At 36.2% G+C, this 12,965-nt stretch overlaps 1 protein-coding gene across 1 annotated transcript; it reads right to left on the bottom strand.

Moving 5' to 3' along the window:
* Positions 1–407: 407 nt before the first annotated feature.
* On the bottom strand, positions 408–12,499 carry LOC103398645 (proteasome subunit alpha type-4). The gene is made up of 9 exons (XM_008337318.3): positions 12,368–12,499; positions 11,882–11,904; positions 11,753–11,795; positions 11,264–11,426; positions 11,093–11,170; positions 10,819–10,907; positions 10,591–10,721; positions 9,876–9,999; positions 408–9,656 (listed from the first exon to the last, which is right to left on the bottom strand). The coding sequence occupies exons 2-9, from the start codon at positions 11,882–11,884 to the stop codon at positions 9,502–9,504; spliced, it is 786 nt and encodes a 261-aa protein (XP_008335540.1). The 5' UTR covers positions 11,885–11,904; positions 12,368–12,499; the 3' UTR covers positions 408–9,501.
* Between the last annotated feature and the right edge of the window lie 466 nt (positions 12,500–12,965).

Below are 12,965 nucleotides of genomic sequence, written 5' to 3'. Positions count from 1 at the left end.
AATGCAAGATTATGTCCTAAAAACTGCAATAAACATTTTATCAGAACATTTCAAAATATCACAAAACACAAGCCTTACTATCCTCAAAAAATGCAAAAAAAGTCCCATAAATGCCTTTAAATGCCAGTTCATTCTTCAAAACATGTCGCCAAGTGAATTATTTGTGCTAAAAACTGCAAAAAATATTTTATATGAATATTTCAAAATATCACCAAAAACAATCCTTACTTTAAGTTTACTATAGCCTTAATATAGCCTTACTATCACGAAAAAATGCAACAAAAAAAAGTCCCAGAAATGCCTTAAAATGCAACATTAGAAAATAGGATTTTGTCAAAAACAAACAAAAAAAAAAGAACTTCTAAAATGTTTTTCAAAATGCTCCAATTTAATGAGAAACATGCAGGAAACATAAAATTTTGAATTTTATTCTTCAAAACTTGAATTTTGACTAAGATGACATGCAAAAATAGGGTTTTGCCATAAAATAAAAAAAACAAATTCTAAAAAAAAATCCAAACATTTTTTTAAAATGCTTTAATTTGATGAAAAGCACGTAATAAAAACAACTAAAATAGGCTTTCAAAAATTTTAAATATCTGACCAAAAATGTCATGATAAAATTATGATTTTGCCGAACAATTGTGAAACTAAATTCTCAAAATGCTCTAATTTGATGAGAACTATGCAGACAAGATAAAATCTTGAAAACATTTTTGCCAAAAAACGACATGCTAAATTAGGACTCTTTTTTCCATTTTACCATTCTATTATGACACCTTTTATCATATGTATCATCTTTTATCACAACACATTTCAACCTTTCCTCCTCGACTTCATCACCAAATTGCTCAACCTATACTGTTCCTCTAATCTGCTCACATCTTATCAAGTCCAACCTGTTCACTTTTAGTGAGAATCCAAGCATGTTCATCTCTGACACCTCCAGCTCTGCCTTTTATCCATGAGCCAGAGACACTGTCTCTAAACCATACATCATAGCATGTCTCACCACTGTCTTACATCTTTATTAAACTTTATGTATTTTTTACCCTGTTGAGCTTTGCCAGATAAGAAGTAAAATATTTAGTGAGGCACCTGTATTTCCAGCTGTGCAGACTTCCCTCCAGGAAGACCTTCGGTGGTGAAGGCAGGTGAACCCTCACAGAGCATCAATCACTGATCTCCAGTCCAAACACATGTTGGACTCACATTCTCCTGTTCCCTCTGTGCTACACAGAGCCCAGACATGGCTCACATCTAATGGACAATAACAGAGCAGCTAATAGAGGCAGGATGTGGTTGAGTTCTATTCAACAACACTAAATCAATCGGTTCCAAATAAACACCAGCCTTTTACGTCCCCTCGCTCGCACTGAAACCTGAATATAAACTTAAGAGAGTGGAACATCTGTAATTTATCAAAATCATGTGACAAAGGGATTAGCACTGAATGGTTCCTGTTTTTTACAGCTTACAGTACAGTTGGTGGAACTAGAAATAACTAGAAATAACATTGTGCACTTTATTGGGGTTAATGGTTGCTGTTACATGGTGTTGATCTGATTTATAGAGTCTAATCCTGCCAATGGCAGCAGAGACTGGTCTCAGCTCTCCCTGTGACAATCAACAGGATGAAGTTGTTTAAGAGGAATTGCAGCTTAACACTCAATGTTGTGGTTCTGTGTATGTGTTATATAACATTTAAGATTCAACCTGTATATTGTTTAAGCACAAGAGAAGAGAAACTGATTTCCCTGTCAAATGAAATTCTCACTTCGCTATGAACAAAGAATGCCAAACAAGTCAAGTCACAAAAGCAGATAAAAAAAAACAATAAAGGTAATTTAAAGCAGCATCTAAACAATGCATTAATAAAGGTCCAAAATAATATATCTGTATAAATAATAACACAGTGGTAGAAATTAATAAAACCAAATAAAGGCAATTAAAAGACTTAATCCAAATAATAAATAATACTATTTAAAAATATTCAATTAAATGTTTCTGCTTTTCGTTTTATACAGTTTGGCAAGTTTGAACAGGTTTAAAATGAAAGTTGTTATTATTATTATTATTATTATTGAGGTCAAAATATTACAAAATTAAGTTGTTTCCCAAGTGCTAAAATAAAGAGAAAATAAATATGTGAATATTAACCTTTACATTTAGCTTTACAAAAACCTTGTACAAAACATGAACTTTCAAACAAATACCCTCAGGTCTTTGAGACAATTATTCTTTGGCAAAGCTCTGCCGCCACTTCAGTTACTGTAGGGTTCAGGGTTTAGGTATCTAAGCCTTCTCTTGGTACTGTATATCAGCACTTCACAGTCTGACACCAAACTGAGCAGCAAAACAACAGCAAACTGCATTTGCACACAGGAAACTAGTTCAATGCACTGTATCATAACAACAACACTATTCTCAGTGTTTCCATGTTTCACTGCAGGTTGGATGTTTTTTTGTTTCCTGAAGTTGAACATCTCATGTTACTCCTTATTATGACACTTAACAAGTTTGTCAATAATACAAGCTGAGATCCTAAGCTAAGATCTTAATTGGAGGACTACAGACAACTTGACTTCATAATACCTATTACCAGCACTCTTAGCTAAAAATATTTTCTTAAGGCGGATTTGCGTTTCAAAAACAGTAGCTTTAATTGGTGACTCATTATTAACTAACCAAACCAACCGTTATCTAAAGAAGAGAAAATCAAGCAACGCAGGCAGCAGAAGTGAGAGCAGGGATGCAGTGAGCAGAACTAATTTCATCAAATATTTAACTTGGTTAGGAGACTTAGCTAAGAAGCACAGGGGTTCTGGGGGGATTTCCCACTCCGACAGCGATGATGGTGATTAGGACTAGAGGATCATGGGAACTTTCGTACAGAAGTTAGCCTACATGCAGTGTGGCTTTATTTTCGTAAAATGCGATGATATTAATTTCTTTATCAATTTTAGATTTATTGATATCTTCAAACGGGAGATGGATTTAATATCAGTTTCACCATCGGAAAAAGTCAACTGTCTGTATTTTACTGACAAAACCAATCATGTGGAAATCAGAGGAAATTAATTCAATGAAAGAGTACGGAGGCCTTAACTAGCGCCTATTGCTGACCACAGTACATAGAGGGCAGTTTCTGTTTGTACATGTGGGTCACAAACACAACTCTATAAACAAAATTAAACTTTTTGTTATTAACTAAACATAAATAAACATTGAAGAGGCAGAAGAGAAGCGTATCTGTCTTCTATCTTTTATGAAGAATTTCACATTACTTCATAAGATTTAATACTGGTTTTGTAAACTGATTATATATAAACTGGATGTTTAATTTAGCATGTAGCATCTAATTATTTGGTGTTGTTAATTTTATATGTAAATACAGTTTAAAAGGAAAAATTATTGTGGTTTCACTTTAGACGTTTGATATCCCTGTTATTTATAATTTCAAATATTAATATTAAGAGAAGAAAAAGGCACACAGTTTAACTCAGTACAGTATGCTGAGTATATACTGAGTATACGGAGACTCAGTTAAACAGGTGAATGATATTCACACACTCATACACCAGTGGTGTATGGAGCTGATAGCATTGGTTAACAGCTGTGAGGCTATATTAAAGACCATGTGAGAGGGAACATTTTTGGGCTGTAAAGTGAAGTTTGCCATCCACAGATGGTCCATGATCTGGTTTGGTCCTGTCCTTCTCCATCACCTCAACCACTCTGCACCTCCATCTGAGCCATACTTTCCAACTTCATTCATAATGCAGGTCTCTAACTCAGCCTGTCATGGCTTGTTCCCTCTGACATCTCAGCCCAGTTCTGCTCTGCCGCTAAGAGGACGTGGACGGTTGCATAATTTAGACGCCACCCGCTGTTTCTAGGACACACAGCTTATCAAAAATGAAATAGACTGAGTTTCTGGGGAATTTAAATTTAAAGAGTGGGGGGTAAAATATGTGCCGGTTGAGACAATAGCCGTAGACACGGGCCCAAACTTCTCAGACGTCTGTAACCCTCATATAATAATCCGACAAGAAATGAATTCACTTCGTCTTTTGGTCAGCAAAGATTGGCAGCTGATGTTAGTCTACCTTGAATATGGGCTGGATATAAGGTAACAGATTTAATAAACCAGGTCGTTGTTTTGGTGTTGATGAGGGAAACAAAAGGCCCATTCATGGTAACTGGGAACAGCTGCAGATAAGGGTCAGTCAAGGTCATTGATGTCTGGTTCAAAAAATACATTCCTGACAGAAGAGGAACACCTGCTGACATTATATGACTTTACTCATGAAATTATATGTGAATCATTTGTAATAAAATAACCATAGTGCTAGAACCAGGACGTTTTATCACTTGACTAATGTTATTTATTTATTTTTATCTATTTGATGTTAAAAGTCTGTTAAAAGTTAAAATTATTCAACGGATGTCTCAATACCAACTAAAATAAAAAATAAAAGTAAAATATATAAATTTAAAAAATGAAAAGAAATAAAACGCCACAATACCTGAAGGTTGAACAACAATTACAACAGCAATTTAAAGGAACCAATTATTAGCACATAAAATAAGAACAAATAAGTGTTCTTAACCTGGTTCCATAGTGTAGCGGTTAGCACACCTGCTTCTGCCCAGCGGAGAGTCCTAGGTTCGATTTCAAGAGGAACCACACACTTGCCAGGGATAGCCTGTTGCAGCACACACTGTTAACACGAGTTTCTCCAGAGTGGGATCAATAAAGTCCAAAAAATTAAAAATTAAAAATTGAATCTAACCTCAGATCTGTTCTTGTTCCATTTCTCTGCAGGATAACTGGACTGGATTCCACTGTCCTGAGTCTGCAGGTCTCACCGCCCTCCCGGGTGAACACACTGACCAGTTCTGGACCAGAACCATTCGATGATTTTTAGACCAGCAGAATAACTTTGAAGTCCACTCTGTAACTGAGTGGATGTCAGCCAAGTGTCTCTTTGTTCTGGTCAACATAGTTCTTCACAACATGGAAATGTTTCAACGTTGATTGAAGGCTATTGTTGGTGATTTATTTTATGATTTCTGAAGAGGTCAAATTCAAGCCTATCATTAGCCCCGAGGTTTTATAACAGAAAACTGCTGTTGTATTATTGTCCACATTAAATCGCTCTGAATAGTTGCAAATAGTTGCTGCTAATGATCTTCAACTGATTTACTGGTGTACCAGAACATTCTGTTCACACATACTGTACGCACCATGGTGGTACCATGAGCGTGTAGCATGTGAACCACATTTGTTTCTTGCTGAATGCTTCTATCTAATCTAACCAACCACGGCAGCAGAGAGGCTGTTCTCAGCAGAACAGTAGAGACAAATCACGTTCTCTTCAGCGCTGAATTTACTGTCATGAACACACAATTCATGGTCCAGTGATCCCCCTCCTATCTAATCAAGGCGCCGGGGAGAGAGGAGAGTGAATAGAGGAGAGATACTGGGCAAGACGGACGAACTGTATAAGAAAGAAAAATAAAGGCTGTTAACTGTCATCTGTATCAGACTCTTCGTTTGGACTTTGTAACATAAGCCTGAGAAGATGATCAGAGCGTTTAAGAGGTGTTAAATTAGAGCCAAACACAAGAGCACAAGCTTTACAGCAACTATTTAACGGTGCAAAGCAAAATGAACGAGTGGCGGACAGACAAGGGGAGATGCATGAGCCAATCAGCATGTGGAACAGAAGAGCTCAATGCTGTGTTCGATCTACTCTTGTAAACAAAGCTACCAGCGATGTCTTTTAATTTATTTTTTGCTATAATTTTGCTGTTTATTTTTTTAGTTTTTTTAATCATTTTTACATTTGTCATTTTTTATAATTAAAAAAAATTACCACAAAATTCAGAACCGTGATATAGAGAGGGACCACTGTACTATAATTTTAATACATGTGGGTGAAATTTATGCACAACGAGGACCTAGATTGTGGATCCAGGTTGTCTTTATTCATCTACACTGAGGTTTTGGCTGCAGGGGTTTTTACAGGGTGAGTGCATGTCATCAGGAGGATATTGATTATTTATGACTTTATCAATCAAGCAATTTGAGCACAATGTTTTTGTTTTTTCAAATAAATCTTTGGGATTTTCTTTGTAATTATGTTGATGTTCCTATTTAATATTCTTTGGATGGGAGAGTCTTCCTAAATAACCATTTCCTCAAATAATAAAAATAAAAGGATGGAAATTTGCATTGGAATTGGCAATTCAAGTTTCCTGTCTCTGGTGAGGCTCTGTCGGGATTTGGGGCTGTATTTTAGCCAGTTTGTTTTATTTAATTTAATGTAATTGCTGTTCCAGAGGTCATATTAATTGCTGATAAAAGTTATTAAGATAAAGTTATAAAATATAAAAGACAAATTGTCACTATGAGAGTTGCTCCGCAATCATTTACCTTTTTGTCAGGTTTTCTAGATAAAGCGTTAAACACAGGTACTTTTGAAATACTACTACATATCACATTTGACATATGACCCTCAGTTCACCTCAGATTGTTTATATTAAGCACATTAACGTTGACATTTATTCTCTGAGGAGTAATCACTGGGTTCAGCTCAGTCTTCACAGGCCTAAGAACCAGGTAATTAAAAATAAAAAAACAGAGGTTTGACCTACACTACAGGGTTTTTGATCACAAGAACGCAACATTATACAATGTCACAAAACCTGCCATTGTGCTGCACACAGTAGCTTCATACAGTACACTGCTGCTGCAGCAGGGTTTAATCATTGTTTACTGTTATTCTATCGGCCTTCATGCTGAAGTGAACTGTTTTGGTTCTGAGCAGGAAGTCTGTGATGTTGAAGATTCACTGCTCCCAAAACTGAGTCACATGGATGAGAGGATGACTTAATCTCTAATTCTCAGTGAGGCCAGAATTACACACACCAGTGAGTTGGCTTTAAACAAGAGCTGGATGGATGAGTGTATTTAAATTAGAATGTTGTCTTTTTCTTTTTATAAATGCTGCACTTTGATCATAGACAGTGTTTTCTGCAGGTTATTGGATGTTGGTGACGCTCTGTGCCGTTATTAGTGTCTAATTATGACTCTTGGCACTGATATTGTAACCTTAAATAACACCAACAGCCTCTGTTATTATCAGTCTTATCCATTAATACACTGTGTGCATGTGTGTGTGCGTGTGTGTGTGTGCGTGTGTGTGTGTTTGAGACTGCTGTGCAGTTAATGGCTTAAAATACCAGGGGTGTAATTGTCCTGTTTGAGGGATGTGAAGGTTTAAATTTGTATAATATTTCTCCGGACCATCCAGGCTTCCAAACCAGCCCTAATTTGAGCCACTTTTGTTTCTAAGACCTGAATGCCTGCATCCTTTGTCAAATGCGGGCAAATCAGTGTGTGTCCTGTGATCCAGGGTATGTAGTTTGGGATGTTTATATGATACATTGAGTCATATTTGTGTATGTGTGTAATATTAACTCAGAACTATTTTTTTTACATTAAGTATATTTGGCAAAGAGTCTGCGATTTCTGATTTTATTTAATGTTTGGTAGCTCTTATCGTACTATTGTTGTTAATTTATTTTATATTTTTGGAGCAATTTTTAATAATATGGTACCATTTTACCCGAGATCAGAGAAATTCTGTCCACGACTCTCCTCTTACCTCAGACAGATTGATCTCACTGCTTATCACTCTGAAGGGCTCAGCGATGGGGCTTAGATCAAAGCCTCTGAAATGGCAGCCAGTTTGTCCGCTCACTCTAACTGGTTCTCTTCCCCACAGGGCCTGAGGCAGAGACAACCACATTTTAGACACAGACTCTCGTCCTCCCCTCTTCTGCCTTCCATCCTCCCCTATCTCCTCCTCCTTTGGTCGCAGGATAACATACAGCCTGCCCCTTGTTTGGATAAGTTAATGCTGAGATGTCAGCCTTGATTCTGATGTATACCACCTGCCTTGGCCTCAGGTTGACCTCGTACTCCAGCTCCCACTGCAGAAACATTCCAGTGCTTTTCTGGGATGTGTTTACACTGCAGCAGATTGCCCTGCTCTCCCAGTCTGTTTCATCACAGCAGACAGTGGTGAGTGTCTGTGCTAGAGTCAAATCGACAACTTCATGTACTGTGCGGATTATACCCTAAAAGCAGGACTCAAGAGCATCACTGTCACCAAAAGAGAGGTTTTAAAATGTAAATCTTAACAGGATTTTTTTTTCTTTTCAGATTCTTTTTCAGATTTTAAACAGGAAACTTTTTAGTTAACATTGTAACTCACTGTGTCTTGTTCAGACTTTTTCAGAAAAGTGTCTGAGCAGATGCCAAGATCCTCCCACTCCACACTGTAAAAACTCATGTGAACACTATGACCTCACTGCTTCTGCCCTTTAAATGTGAGTTAGAGCTGCTGACGCAGACTGAGAGAACATGGAGGATCCTCACCAAAGAACTTAAGTACAAAACAAATGAAACATCACTGCAGACGATGAGATGGATTTAAATAATTGATAAAACAAATAGGGGGAATATTACTGAATTATAGTTAAGATATCAACATTTTTATGTGACGAAAATCCAATAGATGAGGCAGTTACACCTCACTTTTTTTACTTAACCAGAACTGTATGTTAACTTGTTGAAACAGCTGTGCCACCTCTATACTGTCTTCCAGTTCATATTTACTGATGCCCATCCTGTAGTATCAGTGGTGGTACTCAGAATCAACCAATGCATATATAAAAAAATCCTCCTACTTACTGTAAATGGTTAAAAAAAGGTTGGATCCTTACTACGCTAATTTTACACACACACACACACGCACGTCCACAGTACATGCATACTGTTGAGCAATAACAGCTGGTTGGTCAGCAATCCTGACCACCTACATCGTGCCAGTTACTGATGAAATACACACTGCTGCTGCTGTCACACTCACCACCTGCTCTTTGACACATGACATCTTAATCACCAGCCATAACACTGCAGGCTGTTTTAAAGACAAAAATCAAAGGATTAGATAAGAATTCAAACAAAACGACAGAGACTAACATCATTTTCAATGGGGATTCTACTACATTTAACGGTGTATGTCAGTAACCTTGCACTGCTGGTGATAAAGGCATAAAACACTGCAGAGTATTATTGGTGTGTATGCGAGTCATTAAACTGATTGTTTGCTTTGTCGCCATCGTGCGGAGAAGTTTGCAAATTACACCAAAAATGAAAATGAGCTAAAAAGTAAGAAAAATCAGTGTATTAACAATGTTGGGCAATAACTGAGTTTCATTGTAATTGTCATAGTGTGTATATGTTGTAATATACAGTAACTGTACTATTAACTGCAATAGTAATTGGTTACCAGAGAGAGTAACTATTGCAAACAGTCCGTTTGGTGTTATGATGAGATGACAAACACATTTCACTTCTCAACATTTTAATGTAAAAAAAAAAAAAAAAAAAGTAACAAGGTGGGACTACAAATATCATTATTCTTATTTGTCTTTTTCCTTCTGCTCCTTCTCCTTTTTGTCCTTCTCAGCTTTGGCTTCTTCTGCCTCATGTCGCTTGATGAGTCCCTCAACTTCTTTTTGTCTAAGAACCTTGATTTTAGTTTTTCCGTCTTTTCGTGTCAAGGTAGCGATCTCCACTGAAGACAATAAAACAATATAATGTTGTGATATTGAATTACAGTGAATTATGCATTACGCACATATCACAACGTTGACCTAGGTTAAATATAATCCAAAACAGACGACTATGACCCTGTAGCATGTCTCATATGAGTTGTAAGTATTGTAAAGTCATTCCAGCATATTGATTCCTTATGTACAGAATAGAAAACTAAAATACTCTCTTTAGTTCTGACCTTTTTCTGCAGAGAGCTTGCTGACATCCATTGTTTTATTGAGGACCTTGACGGCCAACGCCAGAGCTGAGGATAGAGTCATGTCTCCTTCTTTGTAGTCTTGCTTCAACATGGACACAGCGGCCTGGAGATGAAGAGTCCACACAGTGAGGGGTGTGAAATATGAATACTTAGGTATACTACAAAACCTTATTAAACTGTGTTACATGAGTAACAAAGAAAAATAAATCTATTGATTGTGCCATGTAGTTATATTCCTATTTTTTGAATACATTCCTATTTTTGAAAAACATTTTGATTACATATAGTACATTTTAATTATGTGGTCATTATTTATAAACTAGTGGAAATTAATAAAACCTATTCATATTAAGAAACATGTCTGTAATTTATTCTTTATAATATTGACAAATAATATTTGACACAAAGAGTAGTTTCTGGTTGAAGACTGGATCAATGAAAAGCCATAAAGGTAAACTTCTACAGCAAAAAGTTATTTTTTCACTGATATTTATTTGTGCATTTTCCATCTGTCCACTACACTACAAATTAGTGCAAATATTATTATTTTTATGTTTAATTATAACATGCATTTAAGATGTTTTGGGTTCCTATCTGTTGTCATTTAAATATCATCTGACTGTGAGAAAACTGGTGTTCATGTAGGGCACATCTTATGATAGATTCATATTGTAAAAAGCCATTTCCGACTTACAGCACTGTTGTTGCCAATGCATGTTGCCTTCCAGCCTCCATAATTGCCACTGGGGTCACTTTGGTACAACTGGAAACCGTAGTGTTTGTCCCATCCCATGTAGAGTAGAGAAACACCAAATGGTCTTTTTCCTGTTGAAGAGAAACCATACATTTGTGACACAGTGGAACAAAAGACAAATTCAAATGCATTTAAAAATTAAACTAATAGTCTGTATGTGAAACTCACCTCCAAATTGTGTGTATGCTTGTTTGATGTCACACAGTGTTGTCACGAGCTGCTCACAGGGGATTGGCTCCTGGTACTGCAACAGGTATCTGAAGGGAAACTCAAACTGGTCAGCAGTAGATTGTGAATTTAATAAAGGGGTAAAACAAAGACTAAAAACAAGTCTTTTAAATCTCACTCATGGTTTATATTTTGTCTTCATTTTTATATTCTATTTGGTGACAAAGAAATAAAGTATATGTGACAACACTCTAAAGCGCATGAGAAAAATTACCTCTGAGCAACGAGCCGCAGTTCATTTGTCAGTACATTGGCATCTGATGTAATCCCTGCAACACTACAGGCCATGTCTCTGGAAAAAGAAAAAATCAGAAATTAAACCAAACAGTTACTCAAAATAAATTAAGGCCTGACTTTAAATATGGAACAACACTGGATCACTCACTCATTGAGCTTGTAGATCTTCTCAGAGAAGAAAACTTCATCAAGTAGTTTGTGGATATTCCTTCTCTCTGCTGCTAACAGTACTCCGTCATTGGCTAGAATTCCCAAACATGTGCCAGCATGTCCAATTGCTTCCATCGCATACTCCACCTGATACAGCCGTCCTGGAAATTTAAGCAAAATGTTATTATTGAAATTATTATTTTAAAAAAGAAACAATTTCTTCAATATGTTCACATCATCCTCCAACATGTATGAATTCACATTAAAGTCTACATTACCCTTGTCGCTAACCACTAACCACTAAACCCTCAATTAATCACAATGTTAATGAAAAGTATTTTTAGATTTAAAAATGAAAAAATAGCATTGTATAACAATTTTCAAATACAATGAGATGGCATACATAATTTAACATTTTCTCATAAAAGTTTATATATATATATATATATATATATATAGATGCTTTTTAAAGAATAACAAAACTTGCCTTCAGGAGAAAATATGGTTGTCCTAGAATCATATCTGCGAGACTGCAAAGATAAAAAAGAATAGATAGATTAAAAAAGCCTTTCAAAGCATGTTAAATTAATTTGTATTTATCAAAAACGAAACTGACCATTTTCACCCCTCTGAGCTCTCCTATAGAATAGGACAAACGAAAAGCAATTATTATTTAGAGGCGCCACATTCAAAATCAAGGGAAATAAACTTCATACATGTATACATGTGTTAAGTTCTTCTGAATTAATGGACCTGAGGGAGTTGTTCAACATCTTGAACAACTCCCTCATACTTGTTTTACGTGCACACCATTTTAATTTTGAAGCTAATTATAGAACAAATCAAAACAATCGGCACTGAAATTTGCAAATCGAGTATCGGAAAAGTTCGGAGACACTTTTTCTATCATCTTCCTGTTTATATGAAGGCTAGCTAACTCATGCTAAACAGAATGAATCTGCAATATCTCAACAAGCTCGTTTGTCAGCAAACTACTATATAAAAAGTTTGACCCTGTATGTACACAACTTAAATGTTTAACCTACTACCTTTTTAAGACATTGAAGAAAAAGGGTAAACAGTAAAACACAAAAAATGTCACCTTAATAATAATGATAGAAGTCAGCCAGTGTTAGCTAAGGCAGAGCAGTGGAACACTTTCTGTTTGATATTTCCTCATGCACACCGTACGACGACACAATAAAACCTATAGCTGTTCTCGCCATCTTGTGGTTGGAGGAGCAAATATCGCCTAACTCGCTTTGTGTCTAGTTCAAGAGAATTGGAATATAGTATTACAGCGCCATTTCGACTTTCCCACGAGAAGAAACACACATTCAGTTACGTAAAACAATTACACACAGACTTTAACCTTCAGTGTAGTCATTGCCTGTGATCCCGCTTGGAAATGCTTATTAGAAGTTTGTGAATTGTAGATTTTATTCACTATTTGAAATTGTGTCATGCGTTTCACCTAAATATAATAATATTCAGGCTATAAAAATCTATTATTTTCGTGAAAGAGTAGTGAAAGGTAGAAACACAAATATCCAAAGAACTGCCATCAGGTCCAAGCAAGTCCTATGCACCGATAAGAATTATCAGTAGGACACCATTGAGATAACTTCACCAGTCGGACCTTGGCACCATGGCTTGTGTTTACACAACTTTTGTTTGGCTCAACCTATATGAAACTACTA

This window comes from Cynoglossus semilaevis, unplaced genomic scaffold (genome assembly GCF_000523025.1).
Source record: "Cynoglossus semilaevis isolate Cse_v1.0 unplaced genomic scaffold, Cse_v1.0 scaffold1431, whole genome shotgun sequence".
NCBI classification, from domain to species: Eukaryota; Metazoa; Chordata; class Actinopteri; order Pleuronectiformes; family Cynoglossidae; genus Cynoglossus; species Cynoglossus semilaevis.
Note: the sequence above shows the minus strand (reverse complement) of the source record. Positions and strands in the feature narration are given on the sequence as shown.

Bases quoted from the DNA above. Each gene is read 5' to 3' on its own strand.
- LOC103398645 (XM_008337318.3), bottom strand. The intron at 11,427-11,752 runs GCAAGTTTTGTT...TTAAATTTCCAG, and splicing joins AACCATATTTTCTCCTGAAG to GACGGCTGTATCAGGTGGAG. The intron at 10,722-10,818 runs GTGAGTTTCACA...TCTCTTCAACAG, and splicing joins AGCATACACACAATTTGGAG to GAAAAAGACCATTTGGTGTT.